The sequence below is a fragment of the Pogona vitticeps genome, chromosome 6, assembly GCF_051106095.1.
Source record: "Pogona vitticeps strain Pit_001003342236 chromosome 6, PviZW2.1, whole genome shotgun sequence".
Lineage (NCBI taxonomy): Eukaryota > Metazoa > Chordata > Lepidosauria > Squamata > Agamidae > Pogona > Pogona vitticeps.
In genome coordinates this window covers 21518110-21544145 of record NC_135788.1, presented here as the reverse complement: position 1 = coordinate 21544145, position 26036 = coordinate 21518110, and the positions used below count along the sequence as shown (strand labels likewise).

General features: G+C 40.2%; 1 protein-coding gene across 1 annotated transcript in view; it reads left to right on the top strand.

Moving 5' to 3' along the window:
* The window catches only part of LOC110085988 (macrophage mannose receptor 1), a 59504-nt gene that overhangs the window by 11325 nt on the left and 22143 nt on the right, over positions 1–26036 (top strand). Inside the window, exons 4-18 of the mRNA XM_073003091.2 lie at positions 563–727; positions 1395–1508; positions 1875–2021; positions 6599–6781; positions 10194–10351; positions 11700–11813; positions 13374–13489; positions 14907–15055; positions 16140–16339; positions 16766–16890; positions 19614–19701; positions 21520–21664; positions 22435–22476; positions 24188–24351; positions 25523–25590. Of these exons, the coding sequence (XP_072859192.2) occupies positions 563–727; positions 1395–1508; positions 1875–2021; positions 6599–6781; positions 10194–10351; positions 11700–11813; positions 13374–13489; positions 14907–15055; positions 16140–16339; positions 16766–16890; positions 19614–19701; positions 21520–21664; positions 22435–22476; positions 24188–24351; positions 25523–25590 (1978 nt within the window). The remainder of the gene's footprint in view (positions 1–562; positions 728–1394; positions 1509–1874; positions 2022–6598; positions 6782–10193; positions 10352–11699; positions 11814–13373; positions 13490–14906; positions 15056–16139; positions 16340–16765; positions 16891–19613; positions 19702–21519; positions 21665–22434; positions 22477–24187; positions 24352–25522; positions 25591–26036) is intronic.

Below are 26036 nucleotides of genomic sequence, written 5' to 3'. Positions count from 1 at the left end.
TTTTGTCCAGTCGTGTTTGACTCTAGGGGGCGGTGCTCATCCCCGTTTCCAAGCCACAGAGCCAGCGTTTTGTCCAAAGACAATCTTCCGTGGTCACATGACCAGTGTGACTTAGACACGGAATGCTGTTACCTTCCCACCGAGGTGGTCCCTATTTATCTACTTGCATTTGCATGCTTTCGAACCGCTAGGTTGGTGGGAGCTGGAACAAGCGATGGGAGCTTGCTGCATTGCGTGGATTCGATCTTACGACTGCTTGGTCTTCTGACCCTGCAGCATAGGCTTCTGTGGTTTAGCCTGCAGCGTCACCACATCCCTTCCAGCAGCGCCACCACATCTCCTTTTCAATGTGAGCACCACCAAATAGCTCTTGGCCATTCTGGGAACACTGAGTGGAAAAGACTTGCAAATATTCAGATCTAAAGAACTCACAGAAAGATGAAGATGTTCCAAGATGACTTTTAAAAAAACTGTAGATAACTTCAGAATTGTGGTTTTATAATCTCCACAATTACTGCTGCATTTTCTTTAACAAGCATTGTATACTTTTTTTTCCCTCTAGCTAATGGAATATATTCTTTGTGGAATATAGACTCATTGACAAAAGTACTGTACCAGATAAACTCAAATGCAGCTCTAACATGGCACCAAGCTAGAAAAAGTTGTGAGCAGCAAAATGGTGATTTGTTGAGCATCACAGAGTTACATGAGCAAATGTATTTAGCAGGTAAGTTATTGATTTGCATTAACATTTGCTGATGTTTCATATTAAAACAGAAATAAAATAATGCAAAGTTCTTAAAAACTGTACACCAAATGTATGCAGTCTCCACCCCAATATTATCATTGTATGCATAGTTGATAGAACTACAACAGTTGCATACCTTTCCAACTCTTCATGATCAGGAACTCTGGAAAAGCCGTTTCTCTGCATCCTAGAAAGATGCCACATGTAGTGTCTAAGGACTCATCCATATTTCATGTATGGATATTGGAAGTGGGAAATGGGGCTCCTGATCTTGCCCCATCACCATCTACAAAACAATACTTGAAAGTGCTGTTGTGACAATGCTTCATAATAGAAGTATGCTCTTCCTTATTTCAAGATAAATGATTCTGTACATACATACCACTGTAAAGAAAGAATGTGAACAAAATTGAGCGATGTGCTGTAGCATGGAAAAGAGGGAATAGTGGGTAGTATTCTCCTGGGATCATGTCATGAAGCAGCCTTTCTCAAGTCTGCATCCCTCCTGATGTTTGGGACAAGAGCTTTCATCAGCCCAGCCAACACAGTCTCACTGATTTCTGTCCATTGACTGATCATTGTTGCTACCTTCTGCTGTTTCCATTCTTCAGATTAATGGCTTGATGTATTCTGCATGCCCATTTAGGCTTAACATCCAGGTTGAGTACTGAACTCTGGTTTGGTCTTAACAGTTTGGACTTCAACAGCGGATGGCAGTGGAGTAGTGGTCATCCTTTCAGATACCTGAACTGGGCACCAGGTAATTTTTTCGTGTGGTCCATGTACTAATTTTGCTCCAGTTTTACTCATGTATGTACTCATCAACTGCTGGATAGCTCAGTGGTTTAGGTATGTGTCTGCAGAGAGAGAAGTTGGGAGTTCAATTCCCTACTGTGACCCCTTGACAGGGGCTGGGCTCAATGATCCATAGGGTGCCTTCTACCTCTGCAGTTCTAAGATTATCACCTATGTTCATTTTCTCTGTTATAACCATAATAAAATTAAACTGGCAAATACTTCCCTCAACTAACAGTGCAATTCATAATGATCCCTTTCATCTAATCTCCTTCACATTCTAGTTTAATAGGCAAACCCGTATTTCTTTGCTTGTTCCTTGTTTTCGAAGGAAGTCCTTCCCCAGAGCCTGGAAAAACCTGTGGAATATTTAATACTGGCAGAGGGGCCAAATGGGAAAGCCGAGAATGTAATAAGAAACTTGGTTACATTTGTAAAAAAGGAAATGCCACTCTGAATTCCTTCATTATTCCTTCAGGTAAGTGGGTAAATAAATAAATACTATGAGATACAGTTGGGCATGTCAACAGTGTGCTCATGCAAAAAAAAAAAAGGTTGGAACTTTCATTATGTTTTTATTGTTGTTGTTTAATATCAGTGGTGCCCCGCTTAGCGATGTTAATTTGTTCTGAAAAAATCGCTGTTAAGTGATTTCATCGCTAACCGAAATGCGGTTTCCCATTGAAATGCATTGAAAACCAGATAATCAGTTCCAATAGGAACGAATTGCCGTCCTTAAGTGAAAATCGCCATAGGAAACATCGCTAAGCGAAACGCGGTTCCCCAATTGAAATGCATTGAAACCTATTCAATGCATCTCAGTGGGGGGAAAATACAACAACAAATTAAAAAAGAGTCAGAACAAAGTCAAATTAGTTTAACAAAGGGTTTATTAAGTGCACTTTATAATTTCAAACATTTTAAACAGTAAACTTTAACTTGAGGCTGTTTAAACCATCGTTAAGCGAAACAGGGGACCCAAAATTTAATTGCTATGTGAAGCATGGTCCCAACCACCGCTAAGCGAAAATCGCCCATAGGGACCATCGCTAAATGAAGCGCAAAAACGCTCTGAAAAAGTCATCGCTAAGCAATTTTGTCGCTAAACGAAGCACCCATTATGTGAGGCACCACTGTACATCTCTGAGCTATTTCAAAACCTCCCTGTGGATGTGTCTTTTGAAACTGCTGATTTCAAAAGCAGCTTCTTGCTGTTGCTTCAGATGTTTGTGCTGACACAGGAACATGTACCCAACTGGCTTGTGTAGAGAGGCCTTCCTCTTGGAAGTCAAGCACCCTTGCTAATCTATTGCAAAGGTAACTCAGACCAAAGCAGCAAGAATATCCTTTTTTGTTGTTGTTTAGTCGTTAAGTCATGTCCGACTCTTCGTGACCCCATGGACCAGAGCACGTCAGGCCCTCCTGTCATCCACTGCCTCCCGGAGTTTGGTCAAATTCATGTTGGTAGCTTCAATGACACTGTCAAACCATCTCGTCCTCTGTCGTCCCCTTCTCCTCTTGCCTTCACACTTTCCCAACATTGCTTATTGGCAGCAAAGGCATAACTGAGTTACATTTCAAAGGTAACACAGTGTTGGAACTTTAACTGCTGTCATTAGGAATACTTTCTAGATCATTTTCAAAGTTGCTTTTTAAAGGGCATTTTAAGACAATTTTTGATACGAATTATTCGAGTTTTGAATAATTTTCTTACCAATCCTAATGTTTCTCCCCCCCCCCCCCCAATTAATGGAGAATAATGAAAGGGAAAAATGGCAAGCAGTTGTAAAAATAAAATGTAGCAAGGAGTAGTTGTATTGCTTGTTTGCATGGGTTGATTTTTTTTACACCTTGTAATGAGTAACTACACTTTCCCCCTAATATACTGCAACATGTAATGGGAACAGATTGCTTTCTAAAAGTAAATTTGTAAGCTGTGGAGATGAGTTCCAGATTTCAGAAAGTTGTGGAAGCAATGTTTCCATCCCAAACTGAGGCGTCAGACTGACAGACAGGAAAATACTTTGCTTTCTAAAGCATGTGCTGATTAATATCCCTGCAGAACAGGCCAATGTGTTGTCAGTTTCCTCCACTCCTTCCCTGTAGTAAAAACATCCAGATGTTTCCCAAGTCCATCTATACAATTTTAAAAGCATTTTCACTTTAGAGACACAAAAGAGTATATTTCTTATGCCAACTCAGGTCCTTTCTGATACTCCTGTTTGTTAGTTATAATAAAAGGTGGCAACGAGCTACCTTAATTAACAGTGGCTGCAACCATGTACTCTGAACCATTGAAGCCACGGGGAAATAGATTATATTTCCAAAGATATTTTTTATTTAAACCACAGAGGTAGGCAAACCGTGGCCCTCTGGACGTTGTTTGTCTACAAATCCTGATGTTCCTCCCCATTAGCTAAATTGAGTCAGCCTGACTGCAGTCCGATAACAAACCAGAGGGTTGAATTTCACTTTTCCCTGATTTGACGCATCCTTCCTGCAGCTGCCGTCTGGTAGAATGACTAGCCCCGGGAGCAACTTAAGAACACTCACTCCTTAGTAGCCGTTCATGTTTCAGCAGTTGCCATGCTCGTAGGATTAGACAGCTTTTCTGCAACAGGTTCTCAGCACCCATCCAAAACCATACACTTGTGACTAAAGATTGAAAGCTCATGTTCTTACTGCTAATTCCTTCCTCTTGAGTACATGCTCACCTCTGGCATCTATCTTCTGAAAAAAAAACCCTTCCCTTGAATCTAGGTTCACTACCTTCATTTTGCAGAGGAAAGTGGTCTGTTTATAATGATTCAGCTCCTCACTCATGTACAGTAAGTAGTTTGCTGGTGGCAGGAACACATTGTGCTGCTGGAACGAAAATGCCATTTCCTGTTGCAGGCAGGATGGAAATGACAGAACGTGTCCTGCTTGCCAAGAATGGTACTCCTTTTGTCTCATGACTGCTCCATACACTCTAAAACCGTAAGGTATTTTACAGTCTCTTGTGTTTGATTTGAACCACAGTCAGTTCACAAGTGAGGTTCAGAATTGAGAGCTGGAAAATACCTTTTGTTGGGCAATTAAAACATCATGGAAATCCAATCTTTTCAGTTCCTTCTGGAGTGGATATTTCAGTGTGTTGTGCTGGAAGGGGTGGAAAAATCTTAAAAGCATCCTAGCTAGATGTTGAAGCTTCAAGATTTGTGGTTAAGAAAAGCTCCAAGATGGAGACTACAAATATGAAGAATCTGTTACAAGTGTAATGGCTATCAGGTTTCACCATGGAGGTTGTAAAATCCCTTCTGTTGTTATCTGCCTCTTAGTTACAGTGCTTCTTACGTACAGTGACTCTACAAATAAGTTACTTTCCAAAAGCCCAACTGTTGACAAGCCTGCTCAGCTCTTGCAAAATCAAGGCTGTGGCTTCCTTTATTGAGTCAATCCATCCGTTACTTGGTCTTTCTCTTTTCCTGCTTACAACGTTTTCCAGAATTGTTGTCTTTTCCAATGAGATTTTGTCTTCTCGTTATGTATTCCAATGTTTGATAGCCTCAGTTTAGTCATTGCTGTTTCTGAGGAAAGATCAGGCTTGACCTGATCTGGAACTCACTTATTTGCCTTCCTATATACTCTCTAACCTCCCCATTTCTATAGGCAAAGGGCTCCATTGTCCTTTATCTCCATTATTTTCTTATCCCAGCACACACTGTTTTAGCAGCAAACAGAATTGCCCAGAAGGATGACAATCTCCATGCCAGAATAGCTGGAGATAAAATTTCAGTGGCACCACACTAGGGAAAAGTAGACAGTTGATGCCAAATTAAGAATACTTCCTATTGGTTGAGAAAAGATGGATGCAGTCACTCTGCAGTCCTTTATTCTTGAAGTAGATCTTGCCTTGTTCCAGAATGGGTGTTGTGAGAAGCAGTGATTTCTTCAGTGTTAAAAGACATTTGACTGTGATTGTCATCTTTTCCACTCTCCTATAGCTTGTACATTAGCTTGCCTTGTTTTGTGATTGGTCATCAGAAAAACTCACAGGTTTTCTTCCTCCAAGGATCTACCCACTACAGTCCAATTTGGTCTGAAGTGTAGCAAGACAGCTTGGGGGGTGTTAGGTGGGCCATGAGGCACACACAATTCTCCAGTATTTCTTTACTACTCCTACAGCTCAGTATCCATATTCAGAGGCAGACGCCTCACTGTGCCTAATGATAGGGACAGCTCTGCCTCTAAGATCTTTCAGTTCTCCTCTCATCAACCCTGGCTTAATGATTAAATGGTGGTACCATGTGGGCAGGGCTACTTGCACCACATTTTTTGATTGAATTGGCAGTCCTTTCCTTCCAGGGAAAGCTGCATGTAATTGCCTCTTGACCACTTGATTAAGTGATTTAAATGTCAAGCTTCCTCAGCACTCCTTTTAATGGATAAGGAAACTATATATTTTTTAACTGCATGACGGTCTGATATATAACATCAGTTGAATTATATTTTCTGGATTTGTTTTTCATTCACCTCTGACAAAGAGCTGTTACGTGCTAAGAATTAAATAGAAAATAGCAATGGTGTTGTAAAGGAATTATATTATTTCCTTCCAGTTGGCCTCTTTTTTCAGCTGTTTTTTTTTTCACATCTAAAAAAGGAGTAAGCTCTATCAAACAGTGGGATTTCTGAGCAAACTGGCAAAGTCTTCCTCCTTTTCTGTGGATGTCCAAGGCTTCAGTAAAGCTCAGTTAATATGTAAAGACTATCTAGTGTATGTTTATATAACATAGTGTCAATTCATGTGCCTGGAAAATGGTCTGAGAACACACATCTCAGCACTTCTGCTGACTGGAAATAGATCTACTGTAAATCTATAGAATCTGGATGGGGGAGCACCTGAGAAAGATATGAAACTTGTTATGAGTTCATTGGAGGAAGAGTAGAATTTAAGTGGTAAGGAAATGGTGTGTGTGTGTGTGTGTGTGTGTGTGTGTGTGTGTGTGTGTGTGTGTGTGTGTGTGTGTGTGTGTCCTTATTTGATTACTGTTGACTGTGATTGTTGTTTTGCAGAATCGAACGTGCCCATTAAGTGCCCTGAAGGATGGATATCATATGCAGGCCGTTGTTACAAGATTCACAGAGAAACTGCTTTGTGGAATGATGCTTTAACACTGTGTAGGAAGGAAGGTGGAGATCTGGCTAGTATCCACAGTGTCGAAGAGTACAGCTTCATAATATCTCAGCTTGGGTACAGTGAGTATTTATACAGACAGGAATTTGTTAATAACAGTTTTCTTTTAAAAAAATCACATGTTTTTGTCATTTCCTCTTGAATTGATTTTTTTGGGGGATGGAAAGAAACAGCAGGAGAAAGTAGCAAATGGAAGACTATGACTTCTAGACCTTCTGCAAAATTCCATAAACAGGGCTATTTGGTAATATAAAGCTTCATGTAAAAGGCCTTTGGTATTATGCAACTTTCTATTTTTAATTGTGCAGATGACAGTTTCCTAAGAATACTTTTGTACATATTTTAACGGCCAGAATCCTATCAGAATTTTATTTGACAGTAAGTGAAATTGTGCAGCTGGTCAGGGTGCAATTTGTTGCCATGACTTTTGCAATTTCACTTAGTCTAGAATAAAATCCAAATAGGAGTCTGACCATAAGTATTTTGTTCTTTATTAACAGTTTATAAAGCTGGCCTTTATAACTGCTTGAGAAGAACAGCTGATAGACCCAAAATGGCATTGTGGCATTTAATAAGCCATCCTCCATGCATCTTTTGAGGTTTTCTCTCCATGCTTTTAACAGGGATGTAGTGGCGCTGAGGGTTAAACCTCAGAAGCCTCTGTGCTGCAAGGTCAGAAGACCTGTGGTTGTAAGATCGAATCCACGTGGCAGAGTGAGCTCCTGTCGCTTGTCCCAGCTCCCGCCAACCTAGCAGTTCGAAAGCATGTAAAAATGAGAGTAGATAAATACGTAGGTGCCACCACGGTGGGAAGGTAATGGCCTTCCGTGTCTAGTCTCGCTAGCCATGTGACCACAGAAGATTGTCTTCAGACAAATGCTAGCTCTTTGGGTTGGAAACGGAGATGAGCACTGCCCCCTAGAGTCAGACACAACTGGACAAATTGTCAACGGGAACATTTACCTTTATCTCCATGCTTTTGCAACCAATCTATTCTCCCACTGTAATAATTGCATGCCATCAAGTCAATTCTGACATAGGACAAAGTTTTTCAGAGTTTTCTAGATAGAGACTACTCAGAAGTGGTTTGCCACTCCCTTTTTTCTTGGGGTACCTTGGAACTGTGCAACTTGCCCAAGGCCACAAGGGTGACTCTACCTACAAGAGGCACAATGGGGAATTGAACTCCCAACCTCTGGCTCCTCAGCCAGATACTTGAACCACTAAGCTATCCAGCTAGCTTTCTTTCACCTTAAGCTGTCCATATTGGGCTATGCAAGCCGCAGAGTGAGGTGGCAGAAGCTTGTAGTGCAAGAGTGGCCTGTACCTCTTTGGATGACAATTGGGAATGCTAATTTTGGATGTTCTTGTGTGAATATTCTTTACAAACAAAAAACAAAACATCAGGAAGACTGCTCTGCTGAGTTAATTTTGAAGGCTGCTTCCCTAGGACAGTCTTCAAAAAATATATGATTCTACATCTGCCATCTGGAGCAATTAAATCCACATTGTTGCATTCTGCTACTTTCTGCTGACCCTTGAGAACTAGATATAGCAGATACTGCTTCAGCAGATACAATACTGTGCAACTCCTCCTTGTACAGATCTTGGCTCTGGGGTAGGTTGGAGAACACTTGAGCAGCGTGTGAGAAGTTTGGTGCACATTGATCCACTCAGTTGCACCATAGCCCCAAACCAGGTAGCGTTTCAATGAACTTTGAAAATTCACGTAGGCCATAAAATTAGGCACTGGGTGGCCAACTTCTGTATCTCACATTACAACAGAGATTTGTAGTAGTAGTAGAAGTTGGAAGAAGATTGTGGGAACAAATAGGAAAGTAAGTTTCAGGAATTCAGGACCAAGAGCAATACGGGAAAAGATAATTTAAGGAGCAATTATGTCTGTCACGAAGAAAAGACTAGTTTTTAAAACAAGGGTGGGGGACAGTGAGTGGCAGAAGCAAAACAGCATACTACATTCTGCATGGATTTTGGATTAGTCAGAGGAAATCCTGTGTGCACATCTTGGCAGTCACTCCTTATTCTTCTATCCAGGTTAGTGGAAGAGGAAACACCTGCCATATTTTGGCACTGGATCAGTAACTCGGTTTCAATGGTTGACACACTTACCCTGAGCTTGGAAAACTCCTTTGTAACATTATAACGGACTATTCTGGCTGCCGTACCTTAGCAGTTGTAGCCTGAAAAAGCAGGCATGTTTTTTCTGAGCTCAGTTTTATAAGTAGGGATAGCAAAGAATGGCACCTTAAATGCTGGTGTCTAATATGGAATAATGATTGGGGAATCCAGGACATTTCTGCAGTTCAGAAAAGTTTATGCCAAACAAATCTGGTAAGTTATAAAATGATGGCTTGGAAATGGGGATGAGCACCGCCCCCTAGAGTCGAACACGACTGGACAAAAATTGTCAAGGGGAACCTTTACCTTTTTATAAAATGATGACATGGGAGATGTGCATGATGGATGGGCTTTAAAATAGATGAACATTTTTATGTTTCTGTATTTGAGAGATGCACCAGCTGGTGTAAAATATGGGTGCTAATGTCCTTAATAAGAAAAACAAAGCATGCAACACAATTTCTCACTCATTAGCCTTAGTTTCCAATAAATTTCCAGGCAAATGTAAAGGTGCTGTTAACACGAGACTTTAATAAGAGCCACGTTGCAGCAGACCAAAGGCATATTTCTGTTGCAGTTTTAAATTTTGCCTAAATTCAACTCTTCCCGGAGTAGACCACCCCTTATTACAGCTCATCAACTGGCACTTAAAATGTTCCGTTTACTCACAGTTGACTAGGTCAGAACAGCATACAAAAAAGACTGCTTACGGACTTTTCAGCAACAGGCTTCAACAGACTCACAGCCTGCTTCCACCAGACTCCTGCAGACAACATTCTCAGCGACTAACTGCACACTAAGTGCATACATACCAAATTACATTTTGACTGCCAGCAAACTAAAAACAGGAAAAAAGAACACTTAAGCAGAGAAGAGTGGCTCTCTTCAAAATCTGAGGCAGGGAAGGAACAATTGGTTACCGCTCAATTGACAATAACCCCAGCTCAGAAGGGTCCCTCCCAGCCAAACCTAGTGAAGGCAGCATACAAGAGTGAAATGATTCTGATAATGTCAGTATTCTAAAGACACAATGGCCTAACAGTTGCCTATTGAAAGCCCAGAAGCAGAAATGCAAGTAATCCTCTATTTCTAAATTTGTGATAGTAAATTCTATGCACTGTATGAAGACTTTTAACTCTCCTGGATCTTTGCCTTAGGTCAGCCAAATTTTTACTGATGCCATAGCATAAATGGAACAGAAAAAAGGGTCTTGGGTTTTGGTAGCAAAACGGTTAAGTACCCGGGGCTTGGACGTAGCCATCATTAACATTTAAGTCAACTCACTCCCTCTTTCTGTGTAAAATGAACTGCTGTTTTTGTTTATATGTGAATTAGGACCAAATGATGAATTGTGGATTGGGCTGAATGACCTTAAGCTCCAAATGTACTTTGAATGGACAGATGGGACTCCCGTAACATACACCAAATGGTTCCGAGGAGAGCCAACTCACAACAGCAACATGCAAGAAGACTGTGTTGTTATGAAAGGAAAGGTAAAACCTTGTCACGGTCTCTCACTGTTTACATTGTCTAAGCTTATTTCCATTCCATTTTATCCAGCTGGATGTATTACTTCTGCCCAGTACCATATTTGATATTGATGTCATTTGAGCTGAAAGCCGTCACTGCAATTTCTCTCTCCCCATGCTTACGAAGAATGGAAACATATTTCTAGCAATGTATTGAGATGTCTCACTTTCAATTGAGATGCAGTCCTTCCATTTTTTTTTAATAAAAAGGCCTTAGATAATTTTTTGTGGTATCAGGTTTCCTTGATTGAAAGCCTGTTACAGGCTGTACCCCAAATGACCACCAGTTGAAAGCTAAGGCATCCTCACTGTTCAGGAGTCCTAAACAGGCAACAAACCATGAATTGAATTTGGGGACCTACATGGTAGCCCCATTTCCAAAGTTATTCTGTCCCATAGCATTTAGTATTTATTTTATTCCATGGCGATCCAAAATGATTGCATGGGGATTCTCCAGAGTCAATACCAGTCTGACGTAAGAGACCCTCAAGGCAATGGAGCAAGAAGGGAACTCAAGGCCATCTACCTACTCTATAAAAGAGGGATATAAAAACTTTGGTCCTCCTTATGTTTTTCCCTGTATGTTACACTGAAAAATAGTTGTGGGATTTGCTGTCTCAACTACCCAGAGGACTGGAGATTCCCCATCGTTGCTACAATGGTGCCTCACAAGACAAGTGCTCCGTTTTACGATGAAATCACATAATGAAAAGCGATCACAAAACGATGTTTCCTATGGGGGAATTTCACTTTGTGATGATCGGTTCCCTGCTTCAGGAACCGATTCTCGCAAAACGACGATTTTCCTACAGCTGATTGGCGGTTTCAAAATGGCTGCCGGGTAAAAAAATGGCCGCCTGCTGTTTTCTGGGACGGATTCCTCACTGCATGGGCAGCGAAAATGGCCACGCTATGGAGGATCTTCGCTGGACAGTGAGTTTCAAGCCCATAGGAATGCATCAATCCGGTTTTAATGCGTTTCTATGGGCTTTTTAATTTTGCTTTACGATGTTTTCGTTCTACAGCGATTTCGCTGGAACGAATTAACATCGTAATATGAGGCACCATTGTATAGAACAGTGGTTCCCAACCTTGGGTTCTTCAATGTCCTTGGACTACAACTCCCAGGAATCCTGACCAGCACAGCTAGTCGTAAAGGCTTCTGGGAGTTTTAGTCCAAGAACATCTGGAGACCCAAGGTTGGAAAATACTGCTATAGAGCAAACGTGCAACCAGACACACATCCACCAATGGTTGCCTTCAGAATGTCCCCTTTGGCCAATAACATGTTTTCTTCCCATATCCAATTCAGGATGGGTATTGGGCAGATCAGCCGTGTGATGCAAAACTTGGATACATTTGCAAAAGGAAACCATTAAAAAATGCTCCAGAGGAAAAGGAGATCATTGAAGAAGGCTGCCAAAGAGTAAGCGGAAAAACTGACAATATGGGGGCGCCTGATGATTGTTTTGCCCAGTTCTCTTTGAATTCCTTGTAGTGCATGTGATGTTCCTTGGATTAGAAACACACGCAAAGCAAGAAAGAATGGAATGAACACATATTCTCATGGATTTCTTGGATGTTGAAATAAAGTTCTTGATATTTAAGATGTCAACTTTCTTACTGTTGACCATTTTAGGTAGGCCTCTGGGATGCTAGGTATTTTAAAGAGGGCCTCTCCTGAAAATCTTAACAACTGGATTGGATTATCATACAGTTGTTTTAAGGAATCCATGATTTGTTCATGGGTTGTTTGCTTTTCTTCACCAAAGAGTCAAATGGAATCACTTGGGGTGATTCTGGCAAACTCTCCCCCAAAAGATAGTCCCGAATTCAAGGCAAACAAAATCTCATGTAGCTGGAGTCACTCAGCTTCCAACATCTACTGACATTCTGACATCTTGTGAACAACAGTTGACTCCCTTTCCCCACCAATATTCCAGCAGTAAAATTCATGGTTAGGAAGAGAAAATATATCATTGCATAAGGAAGCTGAGGCAAGACTACCTGAAACCCTAATGCTATATTCTTTCACTGCAATATTGCTGTTAAGAAGTACTCTCTTAATGATACAGGTATATTTTCCATTCAGGAAAATCCCTTTCACTGATTAAACATCACCAATATCCTATTTCATTTAAGGAAGTATTTATCTGGATTAGTTTCTGTATCTGCCAAGGTTTTGCCCTTGTTGTTTTCATTTGGATCTTGCCTTAGTTTTCACAGGATTTTAGAAATATAAGCCTGAATTCTGTGGATTATTTACGTGTATGTAAATTACGTTGCCTAAATCAGTGGTTCCCAATCTTTTTCGAGTTGTAACACCCTTTTATAATAGCCAAGTAACCTGCAACCCTCCCTGCCATGTTTGAATTTAAAAAAAAAACATTTTAATAAGGTAAAGTCATCCCTTCTCAGAAAGTAGAGGCTTCTTTCTCCTTCGAAGGGTCTGCTTCTCGCACAAACATACTAACTTTAATATCCAGATCCAAAAGGTCAAGGAAGAAATTATTTCACAAGGGCTACAACACATATTAGGTGACTGGTGACCCCCCAGAAAACACTTTACGACACCCAGCAGGGTCACGATACCCAACCTGGGAAACACTGGTCTAAATCAACAAGGCAGATTACCACTTATTAATCATGCACTGGTTGCATTATGAGGTGCACACCCATTTGTGCAAAAGGCATGCATTTAGTAATGTGACCAGAGTCTTGTAAGTTACCAGCAACTGATCATAGTGAATTACACAGTTGAACTTAATGCATACATAAATCATCAAGAGGATTCTGGCCACAGTTGTAAACAGAATATGTTATCCATACCTTATAACAGAGCATATCTATACTATACATGGTCCCTGCATGTGTGTGCTTTTCTGTGCGCATGTATACACAAATGTACCTACACAAAATCCTACATGCATGTATACACACATAAACACAAATGGCTTTCTTTTTTTCCTTTTTTTTCTCCCAACAGGGCTGGAAAAAACATAGTTTTTACTGCTACATGGTTGGAAATGTGTTTGCAACATTTGCTGAGGCAAACCAAACATGTAAAAAGGAGGGGGCTTCTTTAGCTTCTGTTGAAGACAGGTGAGAATTTTCTGTTCAAGATTTCCAAAGGATTTATCATCATATTAGTCCATTGGTGCTAAACCTACGAAGAGTCCCATGGCAACATGTATTCTACTATAGCTATAATCTAGTTCACTGAGGCAGGATGTTTTATCTGGATGGTAATTATAGGAAGAAAAGACTGGCAATTACTTAATTAAAACTGACAATTCACGACCCTCTTGCTGATAACACAGACATCCTGACACTGAGAAAACCAGTTAAGACATGCAGTGTGATAAGAAAAAAATATATTTCTGATTCAAACCTCTGGTGATACAATGCAATTTACTATGTTTACTCGAATACAATTTACTATCTTAAGCAACAGGGATTTGGCCATTAACAGAGAAGGAAAGTTAGGATCTGGTCCCATATGCTATAGACAAATAGTTGACCAATGCACACAGAACACATCATATGGAAAGCCAGACTAAATCAGATGAAGGAGGAGTGAAAAATGGTTGAAAACATCTATAATTTATGATATGCAGATGATACCGTCTTACTGGCAGAAAGTAGCAATGACTTGAAATGATTTCTGATGAAAGTAAAAGAAGGAAGTGCCAAAGCAGGCCTGCAGTTGAACATTAAGAAGATAAAAATCAAGAATACAGAACAGGAATAAAACTTTAATGCTGACAATGAAGAAATAAAGATTGTGAAATATTTTATATATCTTGGTTCAGTCATCAATCCAAATGGAGACTGGAAGCCAAGAAATCAGAAGAAAAGTGAGAGTGAGATGGGCAGCAATGAAGGACTTAGAAAATATAATCATGTGTAAGGATGTGTCAATGAAGACCAAAGCTAAGATCATCCATACTCTTATATTCTTGATTACTGTGTATGGATGTGAAAGTTGAAGAGTGAAGAAATTTGACAAGGGAAAAAACTGATTCATTTGAAATGTGGTGCTGGAGGAGAGCTTTGTGGATACTCTGGGCTTCCAGAAAGGCAAACAAGTGGATCCTCAAGCAAATCATGTCTGAATTATATTTGGAGGCAAAAATGACAAAACTGAGGCTGTCCCACTGGTTTCACATCACATCCTGAGAAGGCAGGATTCACTGGCAAAGACAATAATACTGGGAAAAGTTGAAGGCAACAGGAAAAGAGGAAGACACAATAAAAGATACATTGATTTCCTAAAGGAAAGCACAGGTTTGAGTTTACAAGAGCTGAGCAGGCAAGTTGGGGACAGCATATTTTGGAGATCACTCATTTATAGAGTCACCATAAATTGGAGGCAACTTGATGATATCTAATAATGGCCAAATATTCTATAAGGGATTAATTTGCTCATTCACTACAGTGGAAGCATAAAACTAGTGCATTTTTGATTGCAAACAATAATTTGTAGAAATGACACATTCTGTGTATCCCCTTTCTGCAGATATGAGCAAGCTTATCTGACCAGTTTGATTGGGCTCAGACCAGAAACATATATCTGGATTGGCCTTTCTGATATGGAAGAAAAAGGAACATTCAAGTGGACCAGTGGAGAACCTGTCACATTCACTCACTGGAATTCAGACATGCCTGGTAAATAGATGTCTACTGTAGAGATGATTATGGACTAAGACACAACCCAATGGAGTTTAATACCTTAAGAGTGTTGTACAGGGATTCCCAATGAACCATGGAACTCACTGGGTAACTTTTGGCTAGTCCCACTTTCTCAGGCTTATTGTGAGAATAAAGTGGGAGCAGGACAGCCATGACATGAAGCTAACTGGAATGGTACCAAGACAGCAATATAACAATGAATAAATAAGATGGCATGATATGCCAGTGAAGGACCAAATTCTTTTTACCTTTCTTACCACATTGGAGAGAGGCCATAATTCAGAAGAAAATTCATTTGCTGACAGATTTTTTTGGGGGGGAAACTATTAGCTGAAACCCTGTTGTGTGAGTTATGCTGCATAAGGCTTATGATGTCATCTGCATCAGTCATTTTTCAGAAATAATAAAAAAATCCTATTCTTCCCCAAAGGTCCTAAGGCTGCCATGGAATCTCTTTTCTTGTGGGGAAGCCCTGGAAGTCAGTGGGATTGGCAGGTGGGGACAGATATTTTCATATCTGAAAAATGTGGATGCCAGGATGACTTTACGAGCAGTGCCAATTTTCAGAAATTAAATAATTCTCCTTATCTCTTTAACCCCAACAGCTTCCCCAAGATATAAAGGATTCCAAAGGAGCCTCGGGGCCTTTGGTCAGGGTGGGGACATCATAATAAACTAGGAAGTAACCACAGATAGCTTCAATCTTTTGGTTTTTTAAAAACCCTGAAAGGTGTAGTTTAGTACAGTGGAGTTGACCAAGGCAGTTATCCAGTACAAACACCTGAAGCTAACTGTCTGAATTTTAGCACGTTTAGTTGGGCAAGGTCTCCAAATACCAAATACATAAGTGCAAAACAAAACAAAAAATAATAATACTCATTTTGGTTTCCCAATGCAAGTAAATGGAAGATTTAAAAACTGACTCATATCTGAGCTACAAAGTGGTGTGGTTCGAAGTTCAATTCCCCACTGATCATCTTTTCTTTTTTCTTTTCTTATCTTTTTGATGCACACCACTTTAAATAACATAGTTCTGTTTGTCTCTTCATGTGCCACGAAGGACGGAAGCCGGGCTGTGTGGCTATGAGGACCGGAATTGCAGGGGGCTTATGGGATCTTTTGAACTGTGAAAGGAAGGCAACATTTCTCTGCAAGCGTTTAGTTGACGGGGTGACTCTTCCACCTCTGCCGACAACGACCCCTGCCCCCAGATGCCCAGAAGATTGGGGTTCCAGCGATCAGAGGAATTTGTGCTTCAAAGTATGGAATTGGAGTTATATAATGGTTTATTTAAGCAGGAATAAACATGCGGAGAGTAACTGGGGGCTGCATGTCATTGGGGACTGTCAATGATGATGGTAGGGAGGACAGACGACAAAACTCAGTAGGGCCAAAGTCAAAATTGAGTGGGCCATCTCTTTTTCTTTTTTCTGCCCTCACCCCCACCCCCACCCTGCTTTTCTTCCCGCTCAGCAAGCAGCCAAGGAAATGACAGATTGTTGTTGTTGTTGTTGTTTTTGCTAGACCTGAAATAATTATTTGCACAGGGCTTCTGAGACCTGTATGTGATTCAAGGCCCACAGCTTGCCCACTCAAATTCTAATGAATTTCATAGCATCTCTCATCAGGAAGTTCCATTTATCACAATATATTCTGCCCTGTTGTAAAATAATATATCATTGTTAGGCTTTTTCAGGAAAAGAAGACCTGAAGACGTGGGCTGATGCTCGAGGCTTTTGTACTGCTCTCGGAGGTGACCTGGCCTCCATTAGCAGCCTAAAAGAACAACAATCACTATTTCGCTACTTAACGTGAGTTAAGGACTTTGTACTCTTTCCTCTGCCATAATTCCTGTAGGAAATGCCCCTCACCTGATGAACAGAGGGGAGGTCATGAGACCCGGGAGGGCCATATAAGTCAATGGAGGGATGGAAATATTGCAAGGGGTGTGATCTAAAGAGCTTTGGAGGTCCAAGATGTTGTGATGTGAAGCACCATGAGATCCGCCCTCCCTGCCACAGGCTGCCAAGGCAGCAGGAGCCGTGGCAGTATGCCATCACGTTCCTTCAGACTCTCCACATCGCACCTGCTGAAATGGGGTGCATTTGTGATTGAGACTGAGGGAGTTAAAACCTGGGTGCTGTTAGGACTTCCAGAGAATGGTCCTGCTTGGATTGGTGCAGCTGGAGTTAGCAGCCAGGAGTTAAGGCAATGGCATATAGGATTCGGGGTGAGGTTCTCCTAGTAACAGGCCAGGTATTCCATGTAAAGGTTGAGGAAATGAAGCCACAGATTAATTTCCTCAATCTTTACATGGTCCTTCTGCCCATCTGGGTTCCTTCTTGTTTCCTGTATGTCCAACCTAGAGTGGTCGCAATGACCAGATAGGCGGGGTATAAATGGAATCAATCAATCAATCAATCAATCAATCAATCAATCAATCAATCAATCAATCAATCAATCAATAAAAACCTGAATAAACATTCTCATGGCCAATAGACAGGCTCAGCTATGTGAGCAATGCCAGAGGTCACCCCATAAGACCAAAAGTCACCAATTCAATGGTTGTCACAGACTGATGATGCCTGAAATTGTCAGAATAGTATTCTTATGCTGCCTGTTCCCAGTTTGGCTGTGGAATTCTGGGAATTGTAGTTTGCAAAATACTGTTCCTTGTGTTTGTCTGGTTTTGCTGCCCCCTGGTGGAAATTTTTTACCTCTGTGGTTGTCTCAATGAAACTTCTCTAAACCATTTGGGTCTAATGTACCTGAGTCAGACAGTATGAGATAGCTGTTAAGGTATGGAGTGGATACCCAAAGGGGAGATGGTAAATTGGAAAGCACAAAGTTTGAAGTTTACTAAAGAAAAATTTTGACAGGAAAATTTAAAAACTGAATTAGATACAGATACATAGGTGCATGCATATATACATGATTATTAGCAGCAGCAGCATAATAAATCAGTCAAGAAAAGCCATGTCCAACTAACTAGTTAAATTGTGTCATTAGCTTGTCCAGGATCAAAACAATATCTTACTGACTTTTGACCAGTCCTCTCAATCAGTTAACAAATTTTATTTTATTTTTATCCCACCCACCTAGTGGCTAGACCACCACTCTGGACAATTTACAAAACATAATGTAAATATATACTAAAACGACAGGAGTAAACTAAAACATTGCACGAAACCAAGTCTCTAAAAATAACTGGTATACATATATGAACTTTTGTGTGCTTGTTGTTTAGTCATTAAGTCGTGTTCGACTCTTCGTGACCCCATGGATCAGAGCGCGCCAGGCCCTCCTGTCTTCCACTGCCTCCCGGAATTGGGTCAAATTCATGTTGATAGCTTCGATGACACTCTCCAACCATCTCATCCTCTGTCATCCCCTTCTCCTCTTGCCTTCACACTTTCCCAACTTCAGGGTCTTTTCCAGGGAGTCTTCTCTTCTCATGAGATGGCCAAAGTACTGGAGCCTCAGCTTCAGGATCTGTCCTTCCAGTGAGCACTCAGGGTTGATTTCCTTTAGAATTGATAGGTTTGTTCTCCTTGCAGTCCAGAGGACTTCAAGAGTCTCCTCCAGCACCACAATTCAAAAGCATCAATTCTTCAGCGGTCAGCCTTCTTTATGGTCCAGCTCTCACTTCCATACATCGCTACTGGAAAAACCATAGCTTTTACTATGTAGGCCTTTGTCGGCAAGGTGATGTCTCTGCTTTTTAAGATGCTGTCTAGGTTTGTCATTGCTTTCTTCCCAAGAAGCAGGTATCTTTTGAGTTTGTGGCTGCTGTCATCATCTGCAGTGATCATGGAGCCCAACAAACTAAAATCTATCAGTGCCTCCATATCTTCCCCTTCTATTTGCCAGGAGGTGATGGGACCAGTGACCATGATCTTAGTTTTTTTTTAATGTTGAGCTTCAGACCATTTTTGATGCTCTTCTCTTTAACCCTCATTAAGAGTTTCTTCAATTCCTCCTCACTTTCTGCCATCCGAGTGGTATCATCTTCATATCGGAGGTTGTTGAGATTTCTTCCGGCAATCTTAATTCCGGCTTGGGATTCATCCAGTCCAGCCTTTCACATGATGTATTCTGCATATAAGTTAAATAAGCAGGGAGACAATATACAGTGTGTGTGCTGGCAGTTGAAATAATATTCATTCAGTCACGTAACCTTCATCTTGCTCTAATCCTCTGTCAATGCCTTCAAAATCCTTTCTCTCCCTGACTCCACTCAAACTGCCTCCCACAAACTATGTTTTGATTATTGAATTTAAACATTACTGGACAAAGATGAGTGAAAAAAAAGCAGATGCCTTATTTTAAAGAGAAAGCTAACAAGATTTCATAAAAAACAATTTACAGTTTCAACCACAATGGCAAGAGTACTTGCTAGTTGTATTTAATGATTGTCTTCTCTAGAGAATTCAGAATGTTTTGAGCAGATTCAAATAGTTATCTATGACAAATGATTTTGTAGAACAACATATCTCTGCATCTTTGGTTATCTTATATTCTTGTTGTATTTCAGGAACTATGGATATGACAACACTCATTACTGGATAGGTCTAAATTATCTAAGTCCAAAAGAAGGTTTTGAATGGAGTGATGGCTCTCCAGTGAGTGACTTAATATTTGTTTTCTCTCTCTTTCTATTTTCATATTGTATTGTTTGTGTCCTTGGATAGATGGTGCTGTTAAACTGAAAGGCAAAAGAATTGGAATACAGCACCAAAAAATTCATAATTTGAAATTAATTGGATTATTGAATAACCAGAAAACCAATTTGACAAATAATGTGAACATGGTGAGATTCATATTAGCCAGAATCCCATTGAGGTTCAGAGGTTTGTTTAATGTGGTGTGGCTAACTGATGGAGTAGAAGGGCATATCTTGGCCATGTGCCTAATATCACACAGATGTGCCCTGGCACCTCAGCAATTAGCCAATGTGAGGCCCATGTTGCACAAACCTTGCATGAACACTAAGAGGATACCAGCCATTTAAAAAAAATACTGGTTTTAAAAATATCATGGTGATGACAATGTCTACTTTTATCTGAGTTTTCCATTGAAACATAGCACTTAAGACTACAAAGTGTATGCAAACCAAATAAACTACACACAAAAACCATTACAATAAATCACAGCAACAATTTATATCAAAGGCCAGATTGAAAAATTGTTTTGTTCTCAATATCAAATGAGGCATACATTTAAGTTCTGCTGGATATGCAGTTTTGAGTGCTATATATATATATATCTCCAAAAATCAGGTTCAGATTTTTAAATTCCCATTTTCTTATCTTCACAGTATCGCAGAAGTCTGAGATATAAAGTAAAGGTGTATCCAGACAAAAGCAAATCAAATCCAAAATGTATTGCTATCTTAAAAACTTATATTTCACAGTGAAGTTTTCTGTTTCAAGTCTACTTCCACAGGTGATTTGCTTGCCCTCAGATTGTTTCCAAAATTAATTTAACAAGCACAGCTGTATACTATTGAAGAGACGGTTTTAGAAATCTTGTCTGACAGACTGGTTTTCAGGTCAAGGCTAGAGTATACAGCTGATATCGAGACAAATATAAATTCATCAGGTGAAAAAAAAACTTGGTCAATACTTGTGAAATCTCCCTAATATTATGACTAGTACTGTTCTTTAAGACTGGATCTAGTAGAATGAATGAATGAATGAATGAATGAATGAATGAATGAATGAATGAATGAATGAATTCATTCATTCATTCATTCATTCATTCATTCATTTATAGCACTGGTTCTTAACCTTGGGTTACTCAGGAGTTTTGGACTGCAACTCCCAGAAGCCTTCACCACCAACTGTGCTGGCTGGGGTTTCTGGGAGTTGCAGTTCAAAAACATCCGAGTAACAAAGGTTAAGAACTACTGATTTATAGTCCGTCCTTCTCCCTATAAGGAGATTCAGTGGGACTCACAATATAAAAGAGAACAGTTTTTTTTTAAAAAAAGTTATATACTAAAACAATTAAACAAATTAAAATGAGCTGAATAATTAAAAACATGTAAAACATTAAAAATAGAGATGGGCATGGACTGTGGTTCTGCACCTTGGTGAAGTTTGGTGGATCATGCCACGGGTATTGCATGGGGGCCCTGGATTCCCCACCCTGCCTTCTTCCACAGGCGTCCACTCAGAGGCAGCACCTCAGGCTTCCCTGCCCCACCTCCTCCTCTGAGTGGCACCCACAGGAGGAGGTGAGGCGGGGTGGGGAATCCACGGAATCTGTACAACACCTGTGGGCTTGATCTGCTGAATCACACTGAAACACCAAGCCACAGTTTGTGCCCATCTCTAGTTAAAAACTATGGTGATTTTTAAAAATGGGATCTAGGGATGCAGTCATGACTGAAATGCTCTTCTTGGAAGCAAACGTTAACACGCTTATTTCTGCTTCAGTTTGGGTATGTAAACTGGGGATATGGAGAACCTAATAATTATAACAACATTGAACACTGTGGAGAGGTACACGCAAATTCTTGGATGCGGTGGAATGATATGCACTGTGATGAATTATTTGCTTGGATTTGCCAGATTCCAAAAGGTAAGATTTCTTGCCATATTAATGTAGAACATAGACAAAAGATGGTTGAAAAGAACAAGAGTTACAAAATCTGAGGAAGCAGGCTCTGTGCCCAACAAAGCTTATATTGTAATTAATCTGTCAGTCTTAAAAATGCCATGGGACATTTGATTTGATTTGTATATTGCCCATCTGGCTACCAAGACCACTCTGGGCAGTTCACAACAGAAAATAGAACAATAATCAGCAACAGTAAGTTAAAATAAAATAACATCAAAATAATATAAAAGAATAAACATACACCAAACATGATGAAATGGAAACATTATAAGCTTTGAAATGCAACTTTAAAAAATAACATTTAATGAAAGTAATCAAGATAGTGGAATCACTAACTTAAGGGTTAGTGCCATCAACTCTGATTTATGATCACTGTTTTCACGGTTTTCCAGGTAGGGAATGCTCATAAGTGGTTTACCATTCCCTTCTTCTCTTTATTAACTGTTCTGTATGGTTTTTCCTATGTCCTCATTATTGTTTGTCTTGCTTTGGGGCCAGGATTGTTTAGGTATCCATACAACTCTGTTTCACACAACCAGCACCTTGTCAACCAGCACCTTGTGGCAGCTTCTGCAGGGGAAACTGTGTGCATAATAGGCTACTGGCCAATATGTTGAGAATCTGGGAGTTTCGACTAGCTTGGGCATCATTATGACTCTAAAATCTCTGACAGTTTCAGCAATGGACATGTAATTTACACTAAAATCCCCTTCTCTTTTTTTAAAAAACAGGAGTGGAACCAAAACCTATACCAACAGATCCACCTTTGCCAAGTGAGTTTGTTTTGATTTTTTTCTTGGTTTGTTTGTTGGTTGGTATAATGGTCTCACATGGGTTACCAACAATTAGAATGGAATTAGGGTTCCCGTATCTTAATAGGTGGCATGTGAATACATGTTCCTTATAGATTAAATATAATTGTGCAAGTGTATCAACCATCAGCCTGCATCTACATGCACATAGATTATATACACACCAATGATCACTCCTACTATGGGACTGTATATTTGTCGTTGAGGTCACTTATGGTGACCCTATTAGACTTTTTGAGGTCTGTGAGATGTTCAGGAGATGCTTTTTAATCGCCAACCCTCAGAGAGCTTCCATGGCCAAACAGTGACCTAAACCCAGGTTCCCTGAATCTTAGTCCAACAATCCATCCTTTACACCCAGGTGTCCCCAAACCCTGGTCCACGGCCCGGTGCCGGTCCGTGGCCTTGGCAGGACCAGCCCCACCACTGCGCACAGACCCCGCCCCCCTAACCGGTCCGCAGTTCGGAAAAGGTTAGGGACCACTGCTCTACACCACACTGCGTTTGAACTTTGAACCAAACCAAACTCTCTGTCTAACAAGAAAGAGTCTGCTCCCCCCCCCATAAAAATAAAAACGTGAATCATCACGCTTAGAAGCCTAAATCTTCCCTGATCCAATGGGAAATTTAAAAAAAATTTAAAAAAGAAACCTCCAGGAGAAGCAATCCATTTAAAAAAATAAGTTACAGGGCCCACAGTAGGCCCTGTAATTTGCAATGCTGCAAATGCTCATTTTTCCAGATCCGAGTTTGACTTCCAACCACTTCCAGCTTCTTTGTGGTTGATTCCCCCCCCCCCAAAAAAAAACCACATTTTTTTCCTGTGATATGCATTTCCCACAGGCCAGTCCTGGGCTTCAGACAGAAAATGGACCTCGGGATTTGCTGGAGCTGTGCTGTAGACCAAGGTTTGGATAGCTACAGTATATCACACAAGTGAGTACACCCCCTCACATTTCATAAACATTTTATTATATCTTTTCATGTGACAACACTGAAGAAATGACACTTGGCTACAATGTAAAGCAGTGAGTATACAGCTTGTGTAACAGTGTAAATGTCTGAGAGCATGAGAGCGATAACATCTGCTCCCCCCCCACACCTGAGACTTGTGACTCTAATGGGTCTCATTACACCAGGGAGGGAAAACAGCTACTTGGGCCCAATTTGGACAGTGTCACTTAGGGGTTTGCTCACTTTTGTTGCCAGTGGTTTAGACATTCATGGCTGTGTTTTGCGTTATTTTGAGGGGACAGCACATTTACACTGTTATACAAGCTGTATACTCGCTGCTTTACATTGTAGCCAAGTGTCATTTCTTCAGTGTTGTCACATGAAAAGATATACTAAAATATTTATGAAATGCGAGGGGGTGTACTCACTTCTGTGATATATTTTGCTGGATTACATTTTCATAATCCTTGACCTTTCAACTCTACTGGTTTGGTTGGTGGAAGTTAGAAACATCCGGAAGCACAAAGATTCTACCACTGCAACAGAGAGTGGCTGCTATTTACATGGTATGGAAGGCAAAGCATGTGCCTTAATTTATACCTTGCATGCTTTTTCGTTGCATGAGTGATTTTGAAAAACAGCCCCGGCTCTTCTTTTCTACAAAAGGGCGTGAATTCAATCTCAAAATATGTATCTCTGCCATCGATCACTCTTGCAGAATTTGAGCTTACCCCTGATGGATGGGTGGTCAATGGAGACAAGCAGTATTATTTTAACACTGATAAAGTACCTATGGGAACAGCACGGGCATTTTGCAAGGAGAACTTTGGGGATCTAGCCGTCATTGAAAACGACAATGAAAGAAGGTTCCTATTCAAATATGTAAGTCACTCCTATATTATTTCTTCATAATTGTGTGATATCAAATCAAGTCTAGCTTATGAGAATCCTTTTCAGGGTTTTCCAGGTAGAGAATATTCAGAAATGGCTTGCCATTCCCTTTTTCTGGGACACCCTGGGGCTGTGCAGCTTGCCCAAGGCTACACAGGCTGGCTCTACTCTCTGGTGGCACAGTGGGGAATCCTAACCTCTGGTTCCACAGCTGAATTATCTAACTCATTGAGGCTGGTCAGCCAGCCATATATTCTTTCTTACCAGGGTAATTTAGAATATTATATCAGAAATTTTATTTATGAAATTATAATCTGAAAGTTCGATCCTCTTCTCTTTTTATGTTCACCCCTCAATATCAGAGAGTATACTGTATGTAGTATATTATCAAAAAATGATACTACATGGTGCAGGTGTGTACCGGGCAGTGCTGGAAACAATACAAAAGAACAATGGAGTCTTTTCAACGCAACTGCCCTAAAATCTGAACTGTCCAAAATATAAAAATTTTTCTATCCTTATCATAACTGTACTTTTAGAAGAGGTAGCTGTATTAATGTGCGCAAGCACATCACACAAAACCTAAATTTAAAAAAAATCAAAAAGACAAAAACCTTGCCTTCTCTGTGAAAGCTCATATTAAAATATAACAGTTTTTAAGGTGCCAAAACATTTTTGTCTTTTTAATTTTTTATTATTGTTTTCTGTAGGTTGTGCCTGATATTCTCTCTTTATGGATGCAATAACACAGTTAATTTTCTGTTATTGCAATGGTTCCCAACCTTGGTTCCCCAGATGTTCTTGGACTACAACTCCCAGAAACCTTCCCCTGTAGCTGTGCTGACCAGGATTTCTGGAAGCTGTAGTCCAAGAACATCTGGTGAACCAAGGTTGGGAACTACTGGAATAACAGGGGCAAAAATGGAGAGACTAACTTCAAGACCATAGTCTGAATTTGCTCTCTTCTCATAGCCTTAGAAGTTATTTTTCCTGCACCTTTATTCATCAGAGTTTGTAATACTGATTTGTTTTTAAAGGAACTGCAGTATCGTACCTTGTTTTTAAAAGTAATATTCTGAAATTAGTGTTTGCTTTAGATGTAACTTCCAGGAAGTAAGAACAAATGGATACATTTTCCTGTTCTTTCCTGTTCTTTATTTAGATGTCACAAAACGCCTCTGTAGATACCTACTTCATTGGTTTACAACTGAGCCTTGATAAGAAGGTTAGGTATGTTAACATAAAACGACACAGCGTATTATGTGATTGTGTAACTCCCTTTCTCTGTGGGTACCATCGCAGTTGCTGAGCGCTAACATTCTGGCATATTTCCACCTACATACCATTGTATGGGTTAGTTGTTCTTTGTTAAAGTCTAGCCAACCTCTGAAGTTACTCATCTGAGAAATCTCTCCTCTATCTCTTTCACATTTACTCTCAATCTTCCCTTCAATGATGTATTGCAATATATTTGCCATGACAAATTAAGTGCCCAAAATATGAGTGCTCATGTTTCTTAATAATGAACTTTTTATTTTCCTATCCAATAAAGTGCATCTTCATTTGATATTCTCCCAGGCTGTGGGATGTGAAACATTCTCCTGTATATCTATATTTCAATAGCACGTATTCTGTTGAGCATCTCCTTCTTAATAGTCCAATAATCACATCTATAT